The sequence below is a fragment of the Myxine glutinosa genome, chromosome 1 (genome assembly GCF_964187855.1).
Source record: "Myxine glutinosa chromosome 1, kmMyxGlut1.1, whole genome shotgun sequence".
NCBI lineage: Eukaryota > Metazoa > Chordata > Myxini > Myxiniformes > Myxinidae > Myxine > Myxine glutinosa.
The window spans coordinates 279,961,718-279,977,715 of record NC_136261.1 but is presented as its reverse complement, the minus strand read 5'-3'; the positions used below and the strand labels follow the sequence as shown (position 1 = coordinate 279,977,715).

The following is a 15,998-nucleotide window of genomic DNA, read 5'->3' as shown; positions in this document are numbered from 1 at the left end:
TTGAGAGCAGGGAGATGTGTGGAAGGGAGAGGGCTTGGGGGGAGGAGGCATGGGAAGGGGGGGGGGGTGGAGGGAGAAGTATAAAACACAAGGACACCAATGACTTCCAGGACAGAAGTTGGTATTTCAAAAAAGTGGAATTGGGGTGAAATTAGCGGGGGTAGAAAAGATCAAGGTTTTGGATGGGGGAAGATAAGAGATGGTGGTGAACAGCTGTTTTAAAGACCTGGAGGGTGGAGTGGGATTGAAGAGAGTGAGGGAGTTTGTTCCAGAGGCGGGAGAAAAGAGGAATGAAGGAGTGAAGGTGAGCAGAGAGTCTTGATTTTGGCAGTTTGACCATAAGAGGGTTGCAGGCAGATCTTGTGCGACCTGTAGGAATATTTGCGGGACAGAGCCCAGAGAGAGCTGGGGGGGCAAGGCCAGAGAGGAGTCGGTAGAAGATGGAAAGACCACCAACCTGCCTGCGGTGAGTGAGTGAGAGGCCCTTGGAGTTAGCTTCATCGCGGGAGATTCCAATGATTCTGAATGCTTTGGTTTCAACAGCGTGAAGACGAGCTAGGTGTGAGGCAGGAGCACCAGCCCAGAGGGGAGAGCAGTATTCCATTGAGCTGCGGATGAAAGCCTTGTATGTGGTGAGGAGCTCAGGTGTGCCAAGGAAGGACTTCGCACGACGGAGGATGCCCAGTCGGCGACTGGCTTTGGAGGCCAGCTTGGAAATGTGGTTTTCCCAGGAAAGATCATGGCAGATAGTGAGACCCAAAAGCTTGAGTGACAGAACTTCTTGGAGAGGATTATTCAGAAAGTGGATGGGAGGGTTGTCCAGTCGGTCTTTTCGGAGAGACATCGTAAGAGTGTGAGATTTGTCAGGATTGAAAGACATGTTCCACTTGTTTGCCCAGTCTGTGATTTTGTCCAGGTCTGCAGAGAGTGAGGAGGCAGCAGACTGCCGATCTGAGGGATGAAGAATGGAGCGACAGAGAGTAGAGTCATCAGCAAAGAGATACAGAGGATTTTCAAGAGAGTCAGAGAGATCATTGATGAAGACCAGAAAAAGGACAGGGCCTAGAACACTGCCTTGTGGAACTCCAGCCTGAACAGGAAGAGGAGATGAGAGAAACCCATTTAGGGCCACACGTTGACTACGACTAGAGAGGAAGTCCGCCAGCCATGCGTGGAGATTTCCATGGATACCAAAAGAGGAGAGTTTGGTGAGCAGAGCGGGGTGCCAGACCGTATCGAAGGCACGTGATATGTCAAGGGAGACTGCTCTAATTTCCTGTTTGGCATTGAGGACCTCCATCCATTGTTGAGAAAGCAGAAGCAGCATGTCCAGAGTAGAGTGTCCAGGTCTGAAACCAAATTGATGATCAGAGATCAAGCCATTGGAGAAGAGGAAAGATTTCATATCTGAAGCAATGATGGATTCCATGACTTTGCTGATAATTGGGAGAAGGCTGATTGGTCTGTAGTTGCTGGGATCTGTTTTTGCACCTTGTTTGTGCAAAGCGGTGATGTTGGCAGATTTCCAAGCAGATGGAAGATGACCTTGAGCAAAAGAGAGGGTGAAGAGAACAGAGAGAGGGAGTGAAAGAGCGGAAGAACAGGATTTTAGGACCCGTGGGCTGATGCCGTCAGGTCCAGTTGCAGAATCCGAGTCGAGGGTTGACAGAAACTTTTCCACCTTGTCAGGAGGAAAGGACACAGAGTCCAGGAGCAGCTGGGTACGACTGGGTACGGTGGGTACAGAGAGGGATGGGTTTGGGACACAAGATTTAGAGGCAAACACAGAGTTGAGGCATTCAGCTTTTTCACGTGCGGAGTCAGCCGTGTGGCCATTTGAGGTGAGGGAGGGGATGGAGGGGGAACAAACACCAGAAACAGATTTGACCAGACGCCACCAGGATTTGGAAGAGGGAGACAGATAAGAGAGTTCGGTCCTGAGAACGGAGAGATATTGTTTCCTGGCTCTCCTGAGGGTGGACACACACTTGTTTCGGGCTTTGTGAAAGGAAATGAGATTTCCTTCCGTTGGATTTGCTTTCCAGGAGACGAAAGCAACTTGTTTCTGGGCAATAGCCTCACCACAAGATTCCGTGTACCATGGACGGGAGGAAGGGTATGACAACAGAAGACGAGATGGGATAAATCTGTGCATGAGAGAGAGAGCAGTTTGCTTTGGAAGAATTCCCAGGAAGAATTTATGTCAGAGGCAGTAGAGCTAAAGGGCTAAAGCTAAAGGGTTTCAGGCTAGTTTCCCCCAGTGCATGCCTTCCCTCTGTCATTTTCCCTAACATTTTTGTTGACAACCCTTAAATCATAACAATCCCCGGCAGAAAGCCAAGCAGGAGCCGATCAAACAACGCCCTGCCCCCAATAGACCTAATAAGGCGAAAGCCCCGCCCAGAAGAGGCGGGGAATCGATGGGCAGAGAGGAAGGCCGGCAGGCCTCACCCTGTGGAACGTGATTGGCTCTTAGGCAGTAAGGAAGACGTGTGCACTTTTTCGCTGATCGAACAAGACTCTGGTCATTTTGTACATGAAAAGGAGAGCGGTTATTCTTTGGGGACCAGCGTGAGGAGGTTTTGGCGGTGGTGCTCTGCGGGGGCGCTGGGGGCCGCGCTGTCCTTCCCCCACAGTGGCAACAATAAAAACGGTGAATAAAACAAGAGGGCCGTCTTCACGACTTGCCTCATCCCTGGGCACCCACAGTGCCTTCAACGGGCAGCGTACGACGTCAGCCATTTTGGCCGAGTTTCCCACGCAAGCGGCTCAGAGCCACCTTGCACTGCTGACCTCATCAAAAGGGCCATTTGGGACACAGATAAGTGCCGGCACAAAAAGGGAACATTTTATTTTTATGACTTTTTTCCCCTGTCGTGTTTTGTGAGTCAGTCTGTGAGGTACCTCTAGGAATTAGTTTTTCCCTCTACCTTTATTTCTGTCTGCAATTTATTTTCATTAAATCATTGTGTTACATTTTATTGTCATGCTTATTTGTTGTGGTTTCCGAATAAACCCGTGTGCTCTGTTCAGTTAGACGTTTCTAATCTCTTCCTTCTCGCGCACGCTAAAAATAACCGCCATCTTTGGGAGTTGCCTCGGGAGTTAAGGCTGGCTCGGCTATCCATCCCCGTGTGATCTTAATCGCCGGGCGACGCGACAATATACTTGCTATACCATCATGCACATCTAAATCAAGTACTAAGGCCACGCATTTGCTAGAGAGCTGTAGGAGCCTTTTTTTTAAGGATGGGGCGATTGAGTCGCCAACTAAACAACCTATATAACCTGCTGAGTCATTGTGCGCATTTAATTTTGAGATGAACATTATGGCACTACCAGTGACGGTTAAAAAGGGTGCTCATGGTGAGTGAACCACAAAACATTTTGTGTATAAAAATATGTAAATAAAATAAATATATAAATAAATGATACAAGGTTGGGATTACGTTTTGTAGAAAATAAAAGTGCATATGACCTTTGAGCTTAATACATTTTCACACTGATGCCTTGCAACAACATACAATGGCTTGTACCTATATTTACCCTGCTAGTCTAGTATTAGCAAACGAGTAGATCCCATCCCCACAATACACAATGGCTACATCTACAAAAATATTATTCTACTTAACCTTTTTTGCATGTATTTTCTTTATACAGTACTCCATTGTTCCCTTTTTCTGCCACTGCAGGATGGTCGTCCATGGAAGCATTGTGACGAATGTGGACGCTGTGTTAAAAAAGGTACAATATACCAGGAACAGATTTTAAACTTTCACTTCATTGTTATTCTATCCCATCCCAATCGTCTTCCCATTGACCATTTTAATATTGGCCCAGCGAAGCAAGGTCAAGGCCGTTTATGCTGTTACATGAAACACTCTGCAGCCCATGCCTACAGAAAACACATAGTCTGGAACGCCGGCTGCATTTTCCATCCAATCCTCATGCAACTTTGTTCAAAAATTCAGCATGTGTCGGCACTCTTATGTTGAATGTTTCGTGTCAGTCGCTCAATGCGAAGAAAGTGAATTAAAATGACATTTTGTCTTTTTCTTCTTGTTTTTCTCTCCCACTTGCTCCACCACACCAATGCCAATCTATAGTGTGGGTGCACTGCACCACATGCTGCAGCTGTCGCCCCCCTGGGCATCCTTGTCCCCCACTGCTTCCCCGGGGATGCCACATCTGTGGTGACCCGGATCACAAGCGTAGATACTGCACCAAGCATATCCCCATGGCAATCGACAGATCAGAAAAGCTGGCTGCTGCAACGCTTGGTTCCGACTTTACATCGACTAATGAAGTTGCTTCTCCAGCAGGATTCCAGCCAAAGACAGTTGCCATTAGAGAGCAGACTAAAGAAACAATTGCCACAACTACTGTGAGAAAAAAGAGGTGAGAGATAGGATTTTTGAAGGCCGGATATTGTGACTGTGATTGAAAACTTTCAGTTCATGTTCAACTCTGAGCCATATTGTCTTTGTTTAAAACCAAGCACAATACAACTTGTGTGTAAATGTAAGTGGAAGTTATAATTTTGGTTTGATACCAGCAGAGTTGCTATAGTAGTGATGACATTGAGTCAGTTGTCATCCTTACATCATAGCAACACTTACTTGGGTTTTGTAATTGGGCGTGCATCATAATCTTCCTATCAGTACGGTTAGTCGTTGTATCGATCGATCGGTTGTGTTTTGTAGCTGTACTGGAGCTTTGTTAAAATTATAACGAGTTTTGTGTTGCAGTCGTGTTCTGAAGATGAATGAAATTTTGTGGAACAGAGAATCAAGTTTTTGGTAACAACTAAACGAAAGTGGCACGGGCATTTTCAATAGGTTTAAGCTTGTGAATGGGGAAGACGCAATGACAGGACCTTGTGTGTTTGAGTGTGCCAGGATGTTTGAAGAAAGGAGAATGGACATAAATGATGACGGGCGGTCTGGCCGCCCATTAATTATCAAAACGGCCAAAAAATTTGAAAGGGTGATGTCTGACTGACGTCCGAAACTACAATGAAAGGAACTCATTTTGCACCAATAAAAGAGATCCACAGAGTCGTGACCAATGAGCTAAATGGCCTTTCAAATAACTTCAAGCGTGCTTGGAAGCATGGCAGTGACGTTGGCAAGAGTGTATCATAGATTCCAAGGGAGATTACTTTGAAGGCGACCACTAAACATAATTGGTACATTTACAATATTGTCAAGTCCGTAGCCAATGAACACCAGCCTTGGATGGATAGCCGGAAGGTCTTTAATTCCGAGGCGAATGGCCGAATTAGTGGCGGTTATTTTTATAGGGCGGAAAGGTGCTTACCTGAATGAGTCATACGGGTTGATCCTCGGACCCACAAACAAATAAACACACACGACAAATAGAATGCAACAATGAATGAAATGAATGAAAGTAAATGTCAGGGATAAAAAAAGAAAGGTGAGGTAAATCTAAATCCTAATTTGAGACGTCTCCACTCAGTCACAAAAACAGACAAGGGGAAAGATAATGAAAATAAAATAAATTGTTTTGTTGAGTCAGCCAGTACTCAGCTCTGGTCCAAAATGTGTTGAGGGGCTTGTTGGTCATTGCCACCGGTGTAGCCACTCACGTGGGAAGTACTCCGACAATGGTGCCGAAACACCCCATCACACGTCCCGGTGTGAAGCAAACAGTCAAATGGCCCTTCCTCGCTTCCTCCGCCAAGTGCAACGCGGCTCCAGCTCCCCTGAAAAGCACCACAGTCCAACAACACCCCCACCTCCAATGTTGCAAGGATTCCACAAAGTTCCGAAACGTCTCCTTGCAAGCGCACACGAGACAAAAGCAACCGCCAGAGACAAAAGACAGAGCGAGAGAGACAAAAGATAGATGCGCTCTTCTTCTTCTTTACTGCTTGAACCTTCTCGCTCTGACATCACACCGACCAATCATCGAGCACCACTTAGTCTCCTTAAACAATCACAAAGCTTGGGGCGTGGTCTACCGGTTACGATCTCTTGGAGGCGGGGTTTAGTTGCCGACCGGGAATGTTCTGGGTTCTGTCGGCAGTTATGTCGGTTATTGTTGGTTAATGGATGGGTTTATGGCTGGCCTTGTTGTAATTGTAAAAATAAAAAATAAAAAGGCTAGGGAAGAACCACCGAGGGAAATCACATACGGGGGGGGGGGGGGGGGGGGGGGGGTGAACCAATCTTAACCCCATATCTAATTACCATAGCTTCACCTCTCTCGTGTGAAGACATGTAAACAACGTAAGCTCCAGTTTCCCTATTTAACACCGAGATGTCTCCAACTCGTCCACGGTCCATGCTAATACTAAAAAATCCTATCTTTACTGTGGTGTTCCGTCATCGACTCCCACAAACGTAACAATATGACCAGCCCATTCCCCGCTCAGCCGGACACGGGGTTTTACAATCACCTCTGTCTGTGTGTATGTTCGGGCTGTAACTTTTTTTCTTTTTTTTTTAACCATTCGGATTTTATCAAATTTTCAACAAAGCTTTATAATGTGAATATGGAAAAGACAAATTAATAATTTGGTCAAAAGGTCAAAGGTCAACGTCAAATATAATCAGACATTTTCATCCAATGACCTGAAATTTTAGGAATTTTCATATTGGGTCACTGAATTGAATTGGTCCAATCAAAAGCTGAAAGCCGATTGTTTTATTTTATTTTATTTTTTTCAAATGAAACGGCCAAAGGTCAAGTTTGCATCAAATATCAGTCATTGATGCAATATGAACCGATTCATTGATTGGAACCTGTGTTCTATCAAAAATGTCAAGGTCACAATCGTCAATTTCCATCTGATTAACATGAAATTTGAGGCAATAGGCTTTCCAATTTGAAAGTTGAAAGGAAAGACGTATGTTTGATCATAGGTCATTGCTTTTGAGGGCAACTTGAAAGCTTTGGAGTTTTTGAGGTTGTCTAAAAATCAACACGCTTTCTTGAATTTTTATTTTATTTTTAATTCAGCTATTTTTGTCATGTTATAGCATACGGAAGGAGTCCGAATATAAAGCGGACATGGATGGGCTTTGCATTTTCAGATGCTTTCTAGCTTTCTATTGTTTTCAGCCTGGAACTTAATTGTTGGACCTTGAATTTATTTGTGTCTGTCTGTGTCTGTGTCTGTCTGTCCTTTTTTTTTTTTTTTTTGTTAAATTTTGTGGTGTCTCAGCAGAAAATATCGCTGTGGAAATCTCACCACTTTTAATTGACCACCTAAGTTGGGCCGGTATGGTATTAATAGTCATAAGGATAATAACATGACACCCGCCACACCCCAGCCACTCTTGTAGGGAAATGGGTGCTTCTAGTGTACAATAATTAAGTGAATGTAAAATTATTTGCTTTCTTTTTGAGTTAAACACATTTTCACACTGCTTCCTGTACATGAAAACATTGGAAAACACATAATCTATTAAGCCAAATTGATACCTGATTTGACCTATTCAGTTTAACAGGTAATTTCTTTATCTCATGATTTTTCCAGTCACAAAGGAATGCTTTTTCCTTGCTTCCTTTTTTTTTTTTTTTATGTTGGAGGCTCCATGCACGGACTGTACAGCCCTCATCGAGGCCAGGCCTTAAATAAAAGAGAAGAAAAGTGTATGGTAAAAAGTGTATGGTGTTTGTGAGAAAGATATTGAAGCTAGCCCGGTAGCTGTAGTTTGAGTGAGACAGAAAGTAAGACCAGCAATCCTGACACGGAGAGTGTAAGATGGTTCCTGGCACCACTTTAATACTCCTAAGTCCGAAGGGTTGTACCACCCTGGGCAGTTGCTGTCTGCAACCTACTACCTGAAGTAATCCTACGGCGATTTGCATACTTTATCATCGTTTTGTTGCTCCCATTCATCACAAACACAAAAACTGATAAATGAATTGTATAATCAAATGTATTACACGGGTCGCTCTGTGATCTATAACCAGTAGATTGTTGAACTACAGTAAGCCGAGAACCCTTACCTGCAGACAGAAGAGCACATGGATTGAGATGGAGAGGTATATTTGCTTTGTCTTCATAGGTGTGTGGGTTAAGGGTTAGTTGGTTGGTTATTAATTTCCTCTTGATGATGATGGGATTTATTTTTCAGTTGTTCACTTTGTTTTATAAGCCTTTATTTAGCTTAATCCATTATACAATGCTGGTTTACCTTAAGGATTACACAAAAGCACTCCCATGCCAAGCTTCGGGGAATGCAGTGAGGGGCAGTGGTGGGTGGTGTAAGTGGTGGTATAAAGCATCCATCCATCCATCATAGGTTTTGTACTTTGATTACATTGTTGTTCTTGAAGACAGCTTTTGTCATTTTCATCTGAGTATTTCATTTTCGATGCTGTCATCATGAGCTGTGGTTTGCTAAACAACCCAACCAAATTAACTTATTGGCATTATTATTGTTTTTTTTTTAAATTAACCTAGCAAAATTTTACAAAACACTTTTCTGGAACTGTCTGGATTTCATAAATGCTGAAGAAACGTGTTAACAATTTGTTGTTCCACAGGAAAACTCTTCCTCAAAGCATGATGAATCGCCACACTCGGAAGGACTGCGGCACTTTACAGATATCTGGTTTTCGATCCTCAGCGTCCAAAACTCCATCCCACAGTTCCTTTGCTCCTGCTCGGAAACGCATTCATCCTCGCTGCAGATTGCTCCAAGAGGGGCCGCATACCTGGAGAGGGAAAAGGAGAGCAGGAACACGTGGACCCCGGAAAGGGCCTCGCAAAAAAATTAGTTTTTCCACTGCTTCAGTTGTATCCCGCCCATAACCTTCAACCTGTTTTGCAAGAAATAAAACTGAATTCTCACTATATCATGCTTTAACTACTTCCTTGGTGCAATTCAAGTATTGGTAAAGCTATTGCTTGAATTGGTGGCCTGTTTAATGTGATGTTTTATTTTTTTTATTGGTTCCTGAGGTTCGGACCCCAGGTTCAAATCTCATGTACAGGGCGAGTCATAAATCCCATGACACGGTTTTAACTGCTTAAACAAGATTTGTTTATACCATGTATTTATACTGGGTTTTTTTTCAGATAATAAATTAAACCAAGATGGCAGACACCAGTCCATTTGCAGTAGAAGAGAGGCTGGTATCAGTGGTGTGGTACCCCAAAAGGAGAAACACAAAAGACGATGAAACAGGTGCTGGAAGGTTTTGAGGAGCGTTTTGGAAAGCCAGCACCGACAATCAAATCTTCATCTTTGGGGGGAAAAAAAAGACATTTCAGACTGGAAGTGTACTCGACAGCAAGGGCAGCGGACAACCAAAAATTTGTGATTTTAAAATTCAAAACGTTAAAACATCAGTTCTGAGATCTCCGAAAAAATCATTACAGAAACGTTCTGCAAAGTTGGGTGTTTCGTATTAATCGTTATGTTGCACAATGAAAGAAGACCTTCACATGTAACCATATAAACCAATGTCATTTGTGAATTGTCAGTGGCAGATCATGAAAATAGGTTGATAGCTCATGGCAGACAGCTGCAGCACTTCGATACAATTCCTAAAATATCAAAAGTTATGTTTCGTGATGTGCTGTTTACCTCAGTTCATCTCCACACAATGTTTCCTTTTGGAGTGATGCTTGCTAATCTGCATCTCGTATGTATATATATAATGGAGCTCGGTCTTGGTGTGCAGGTGCCCGACAGACCTTGTAGTCTTATGTTGAAGAAGTGCAAGACCGTCCACCACATTTTATGCTTTGAATGACTATCTGCCGACCACCTCATTGCCCCTTACTTTTTTGATGCGTCGGTCAACCAGCAGTCATATCTGTATATGTTGGAGAATTACCTCACACTTAAACTTGAACTATGTAGACTCACCCATGAGATTTATTTCCAGCAGGATGAGGCACCTGTGCATCATGCATGTGTGGTACGAAATGACCTCAATTTTTTTTTTTCTTCCCCAAACTGTTGGATTGACAGGTCTTCACCAACACTTCTGTGGCCACCGCACAGTCCTGAGCTGACCACTTGTGACAATTATCTGTGGGGGTACATCAAAGCTAAGCTTGCAGAACATCGCATGTGATCTGTTGATGAACCGAAACGACGCATTCAGAAAGCATTTGGCACCATAACACATGGTATTTTGTGTCAGTTTTCACACCGCAGGCGGAGAAAATGTATCTTGTGCCATGACGATGGCAGACGTCATACGGATGCATTCAATGGCAAAGGAGTTGTAATTGTATTACTGTAATATTGTCGCGCGGACCCTTTGGTTAATACCAGAGCTCGCGGATGGACCGAAACGGATCTAATTGGAGGCGACGACCGAACACGGATTTGACTATGAAACGCCTTAGGAAGAAGGAAAGTGGGAGCTGCGGTAAAAGCGCGTACCTGTGGAAGGCGAACCAACTCAAACGGACACGGGTTTAACAAGGAATGAAAAATAATACAAGGGTTTATTAAATCAAAAGTCTGGACAGGGAAACGTGATGATAAATCTACTTTCTAAATTGGGATCCCACACACCAGACTTCAGAAACGAGACGAGGGAAGAATTAATAAAAGAAAACCGTGTACTTGTAAATGTGGGGTGTGAGTGCAGCCTTATCTCGTCTGTCGATTTGCGTCTGGTGACGTCCCACGTGGCTCCAAGCTCCGCTCGTGCACCACCAGGCCTCGCCCCAAGCTCCAATTCTCTCGCCGCTCACGAGGTCCGTGCACCATGCGTCCAACGCAGGCTGGCGAGCTTCACACACGGTCGATCTCCGACACGAGGCACAAAGAGACAGGAACGGAGAGATTGCAGGAGGAGAGAACAGCGTCCTGACAAGGAAAGCCACAGGGAGGAATGCGACCGCACTGCCAAGAACCAAGTCCAAGTTCAAGCGAGCTCTCCAAGCCAAGCACAAGTCCCAGTCACCTCTCCCAAGAGTTGGACGTGCCAGAGCCGGATTTGCAAGAGCAAGAGAACGTGCAAGACAAGAGAACCAGGGGTCGAGCAAGCCAGAGCAAGAGCCGGATGTGCAACTCTCTAAGAACTCTCAGAAGCAAGCCAGCGGACTCGGGCTAGGACTGCCAGGACGAAGAGAGCGTGCTGCGCAAGACGAAGTGCCGGATGTCCAAGAGTGCAATTGTCGTTCGGCACGCCCTGATATAACCTTGCTGCGGTGACGTCAGCCTCGGCGCGCCACCCAATCAGCGCCTTCGCACTCGTTGGCTGGAGGTTCGCGCCTACCGCGCCAACCCATCACTCGTTCCCTGTAGCATGGTGATAGCGCGTGCTACTCGAGGCCTGCCGGAAGTGTAGCTGGTGGCGGCCATCATCGGCGGTGCCCCCAAACTGGTTTCCTTGCCTGTTCCTTCCGAAGTCTTGTCAGGGAAGGGAATTTAATTAATGCGTGCACTAAAGGGCCTAACTAAGTGTCTACAGGTGTGCATTGCCATAAGGGACAAAGGTTTGATGACCAGGTGTGACACACAGGGGCGTTATTTTTAATCCCTACACTATCTAACACACGAACATCCTGGTATGTTCACAGGTATACTCTTACCCGACAAATCGCCTAAACACACAGAACTTATTACAGGTCGTCCCCTATCACGACAGTCGAATACCTACCTACCTACGCAGATCTATCTGGCTCTAGATATTGCTTTACCCCCAGACATAACAATATTGTTGTGGATCCAGGGGTCGGCGCTCCCCTTACCAAGGGGGGGGGGGGTTAATCCCCTTGTCTTTTAAACTGGCCGATCCCCCAGCCCTGGAAATTATAACGCTCCTTTGCGGTTGAGATTGGCCAGGGTGATTGGTCAATGGATTCCCAAATACCTGCGTGCCAATCTCTCCGCAAAGCAGGGAGATAATTCCCGCTCGAACCACGGACAGATGGAAATTGCCGAGCGGTTTAGCAATCCGCGATTCGAGCCGTTAGCAAAAAGACTAACCCGATTCTGAGCGGTTCTAATCGTGCCACGTATACTCAATTGAGAAATCACTAAAACGATCGGATGGAGGAAACCAAAGTGAAGGAAGAACAAAGATTTATTAATTACGTACAAAAACCCGAAGAGGAAACGAAAGAAGGGCATGTACAAGGGAAGAAGAAGAAGCAGCAGACACTGGGCAATCTTATACACTCTTAATTATCATGCCCAGGACAACACAAACGGACTTACACATATGGAGGAATGATCGTAGGGAGGGAAGGTTTTGGCAGATGAACAGCGTGGCTCTGGCCCTGGTCTACGGTGTACCCCGGCAGGCAGCGCTGTTCGCGGCGGTCGAAGGCGAGCGGACCTTGGTTAATATGGGGTATATATCGGGGAGGGAGGCTTCCAACGTTCCGGATTCTGATATTCGGCAGGCGTCCCAGCTGTCGTCCTCGAAATAGCTCGTCTCTCAGCTCACTCGTCACAGCTCTTAGCAGCACGCCTTCTCTCTCAACTCACAGCTCCAGCTCTGCCACGCTCTCTCTCCCTCTCTGGAAGTAGTCCGCCCCGGTGCTTATATTACGCGCCTTCCCAATCAAACCGCGTGCGCTTAGATCCGCCTACCGGTGAACACGCCTCGGCCCTGATTGGTCGCGAGGGTTCACCGTCTCCTCCTTTCGTGACACGTTGATGGGGCCATGCCTCCGTTCCTGGCGCTCCTCCCCCTTCTTCTCCAACTCGGCCGCGTGGTTAATGGCGTTTGGAGCGAGCGCTGCGGCTGGCAGAGACGCGCAATACAATTTGGAGGGAGGCTAAGCCGCAAAATGAACGGGATTTTGAAAAGGGGCCTAGGTTATTTGATTAATGCAACGCAGAGTCAAACTATTGGAAACAGAGCCTTACCTGAAACACATACTAATGAAATCACTGAAGAAGGTCCTATGGTGTCCTAGGTGTTGCAATATGGACTAACTAGGGTGCGACCTTTGACCTTTGGAAAATGGGAATATTTACAGGGGGATTATTTACAAGGGATTATTATTTTACAAAGTGAAGGTTCTAAAAACCGTAACAATATGTTATTATTACCTCTGCCACCAAAGGTGGATGGAGGTAAATGTTTTCACCCCTGTCTGTTTGTTTGTGAACAAGATATCTCAAAGTTGTGGACGGATTCGGACGACATTTGGCAGATAGGTAGCATATGTGACAAGGACGAAATGATTACATTTTGAAGATCCGGATTCGGATTCGGCTACGAGAATTTTTAAAGTGATTTTTCACCGTTGGGAGATCGGGACAAAAACGATACATAGCAGGATATCCCAAAAAGTTGTGGACGGATTTGGACGAAACTTGGACAGGTTGTGTGTGTGACGAGGAAGAATAGATTCAATTTTGGTGAAGATCTGGATCCAGCTAGTATAATTTTTGAAGTAATTCTTCACCATTGAGTGGATATTGTCGAGCAGGCGGAAGAATGACAATTGTTGTCAAGTTGTAACCAAGTTGGCCAATCAGACCAACTGAGTGCCGTTCTAGTTACTCATGTTATTACTCCTGAGACTTATGGCTCACCTTGGTCGATGGTAAAAACAAATATTGTACAAGGACCTAAAACCGTGTCCTCGGACTTGTGACACCCTGTATGTCGTATGCACATGTTCATTGTCTCTGGTCATTGTAATTTACATTGAAGTACAGTATGTCAAATAGTATCTGTCCTGTGTCTGATTTTTCTTTCAAGCACTTCCATGAGCCTGAGATCCGACAATGTAAACCAAAGGTTGTTGTTAGTTCATCGATGTTTAAAAAAAAACCTTGTAAATTTCTTCCTGACCCGGGCAGAAGCATGTTTTATCATGAGGAATTTAGTTACGATGGTGATGCTGTCTTCATTGAGAAAGTTCCTAAAAATAGTAACCTTTCCTAGGAGGTTGCCAACTTAGCCCCTACAATTAGTAACCGCACCCCTACCTTCTCCCTGTTCTGCTCATATTACTGGTACCTCATGTTTTTGTATTAACCGCCGTTTCTCACTCTGTCGCTGCGTTCGTCGACGCCGCAACATCGACATTCGAGGCACGGCGTTGGCTGGCGGTGCTACTGCTAGTGCTAGCTCGATGTTGATCGTCACGTTTTAAGTCAAAGCAGGTGAGGTAAGAAGAGTTAACCTCCTGTAGACGGGAATTTTAAAGGAAATAGTTGTGACCAAAAGGATTGTTTTTTTTACATTTACGTAAGTTTTGTATTGTAATTGAGATTTTATATTTGGACGGAAAATACATGTTTTTCCTATTGAACTGTATATATGACTAAGGATTATGGCTATTCAAGTTGCACGCACCATTGTGTCGCCACTGCACGGCCATGTTGCTCGGCCCAATGAATGATTCACCGCGGCTCGCGTTGCGTTATGTTTATGTGAGAAAGTGTTCACATGGACTTTGACACATTTAATCACATTCTATGCAAGTAAAGCTGCTTCGAGCTACGAAATATATCTGCTAAGAGTGGGTCTCCCAAGATGGCGACTGTGCACCGGCGTGTCGGAGGGACCGATTGGTGGCGACAAATTCGCACTGCTCATGGACTTGGGTCAATGTTTTTTTCCTCCTCTCAGCCCTACCACACGTAGAATGCTCCACGATCATGGTTGTTGTTTTTAGGTCTAAATCACCTTTTTTTTTTTTTGAAGAGTAGCCGAGTTATCGCCAGTACCCTGAACTCTTCTTCTTTAACAGCTACCGGTACAATTATCCCCACGTCATTGTGAGGTTGGTCGGGGGAAGCTTGGCCAAAGTCTTTCACGAACCGGCTGGCCAGGTTTGAAGTTCGACTAAGGTTAGGGTAAAGCGCGGCGTTACGCGCGCTGCTTGTGAGCAAGGAGGAAGCGGACAAGCGGTAACATATAAACGTCTTTATTGTAAGACTACACTGTAACACTGAACTCCTCCGGGCTGGTCGCCCGGTGTATATCATGAGGCCACGCCTACCCCTCGGGCGTGGCCACCGCCCACTTGGTGCGTGGAATGATGTCACCACGCCAGTGGGCTTTTGTGTCCGCCACACGCGCCCCCCCCAGAATTCCCGCGCACCTGGAGGGCCAGTTTGTGGGGCAGTCGAATGACCCGGCCGAAGCGCCCCCTGGCGATCGGCGGCGTCCGGGGTGCAGGGATACCAGGTGGGATGCCCCTGGCTGCCCCTGGGATGGGTGCAGGACCGGGGGGCGCCATGGCGGCGGGGCTGGGCGGTGCCGGGGGTCTGCCCGCAGGAGGGCGGCCCCGACGTGGGGGTCGGGCCACTGGCGGTGGATGGTCCACATCGAGGTGGGCCGGCTTGAGGCGGTCTACCGAAACGCGGTCAGGAGTACCGCCGATGTCCAGGGTGAAGTGCTTGTCCGCCTCGGCCGCCAATGCTCGGGGTTCCGTTAGCCCGGTCCCGGCCAACGCGAGGCGAACCTGCGCTGGAAGTTGGCGACGGAAAAGCGCCCGGAATAGCGAACCGGGGGCTTCGTCGCCCAACAATGACAGCATATGGTCCATTCGGACCGACGGGCGCGTCTCACCGAGCTCGGGGAGATCCAGGAGGCGATCGGCCCGTGCGTCGTCCGTGAGGCCGAACGTGGCTAGGAGTAGCCGCTTGAGTGCCTCGTACTTGTGGCCGTCCGGTGGGTGGCGAAGGACGGACACAACTCGAGCGGCCGTGCCGGGCCCGAGGGAGGCGACGACATGGCAGTAGCGCAGGTCGTCGTTGGTGAGGCGCCGAAGCTGAAATTGGGCTTCGGCTTGAACGAACCAGACTTCGGCCTGGGCCTCCCAAAATTCGGGAAGTTTAATCGCCATTGCCTTGTCGTTGGCCATTGCAATGGCGTCGTGTTCGGAAGGATCGCTACGGCAGATCCAACGTCGAGGGTCACCAGTAAAGCGCGGCGTTACGCGCGCTGCTTGTGAGCAAGGAGGAAGCGGACAAGCGGTAACATATAAACGTCTTTATTGTAAGACTACACTGTAACACTGAACTCCTCCGGGCTGGTCGCCCGGTGTATATCATGAGGCCACGCCTACCCCTCGGGCGTGG

The 15,998-nt window shown here is 46.7% G+C and overlaps 2 protein-coding genes across 12 annotated transcripts in view; both read left to right on the top strand.

Annotated features, from left to right (window-relative positions):
• ZCCHC4 (zinc finger CCHC-type containing 4) overlaps nucleotides 1-8,830 on the top strand; it is a 31,303-nt gene extending 22,473 nt beyond the window's left edge. For 5 of the 8 annotated variants that reach the window (XR_013621076.1, XM_068133041.2, XM_078766617.1 and 2 more), the window contains 3 exons: nucleotides 3,693-3,744; nucleotides 4,107-4,398; nucleotides 8,521-8,830. Coding sequence is in view for 6 of the 8 variants with exons in the window: in XM_068133041.2 (XP_067989142.2) it covers nucleotides 3,693-3,744; nucleotides 4,107-4,398; nucleotides 8,521-8,788 (612 nt within the window). In the remaining 2 variants the exon portion in view is untranslated. Of the gene's footprint in view, nucleotides 1-3,660; nucleotides 3,745-4,106; nucleotides 4,399-8,520 lie in introns of those variants that run through there. The other 3 variants (XM_068133058.2, XM_068133031.2, XR_010986652.2) reach the window with 2 other exon arrangements.
• Nucleotides 8,831-13,921: 5,091 nt separating this feature from the next.
• LOC137438066 (wolframin) overlaps nucleotides 13,922-15,998 on the top strand; it is a 30,343-nt gene continuing 28,266 nt past the window's right edge. Inside the window, exon 1 of one of the 4 annotated variants that reach the window (XM_078766588.1) lies at nucleotides 13,922-14,072. The gene's annotated coding sequence lies outside the window, so the exon portion shown is untranslated. Of the gene's footprint in view, nucleotides 14,078-14,741; nucleotides 14,763-15,998 lie in introns of those variants that run through there. The other 3 variants (XM_078766594.1, XM_078766587.1, XM_078766597.1) reach the window with 3 other exon arrangements.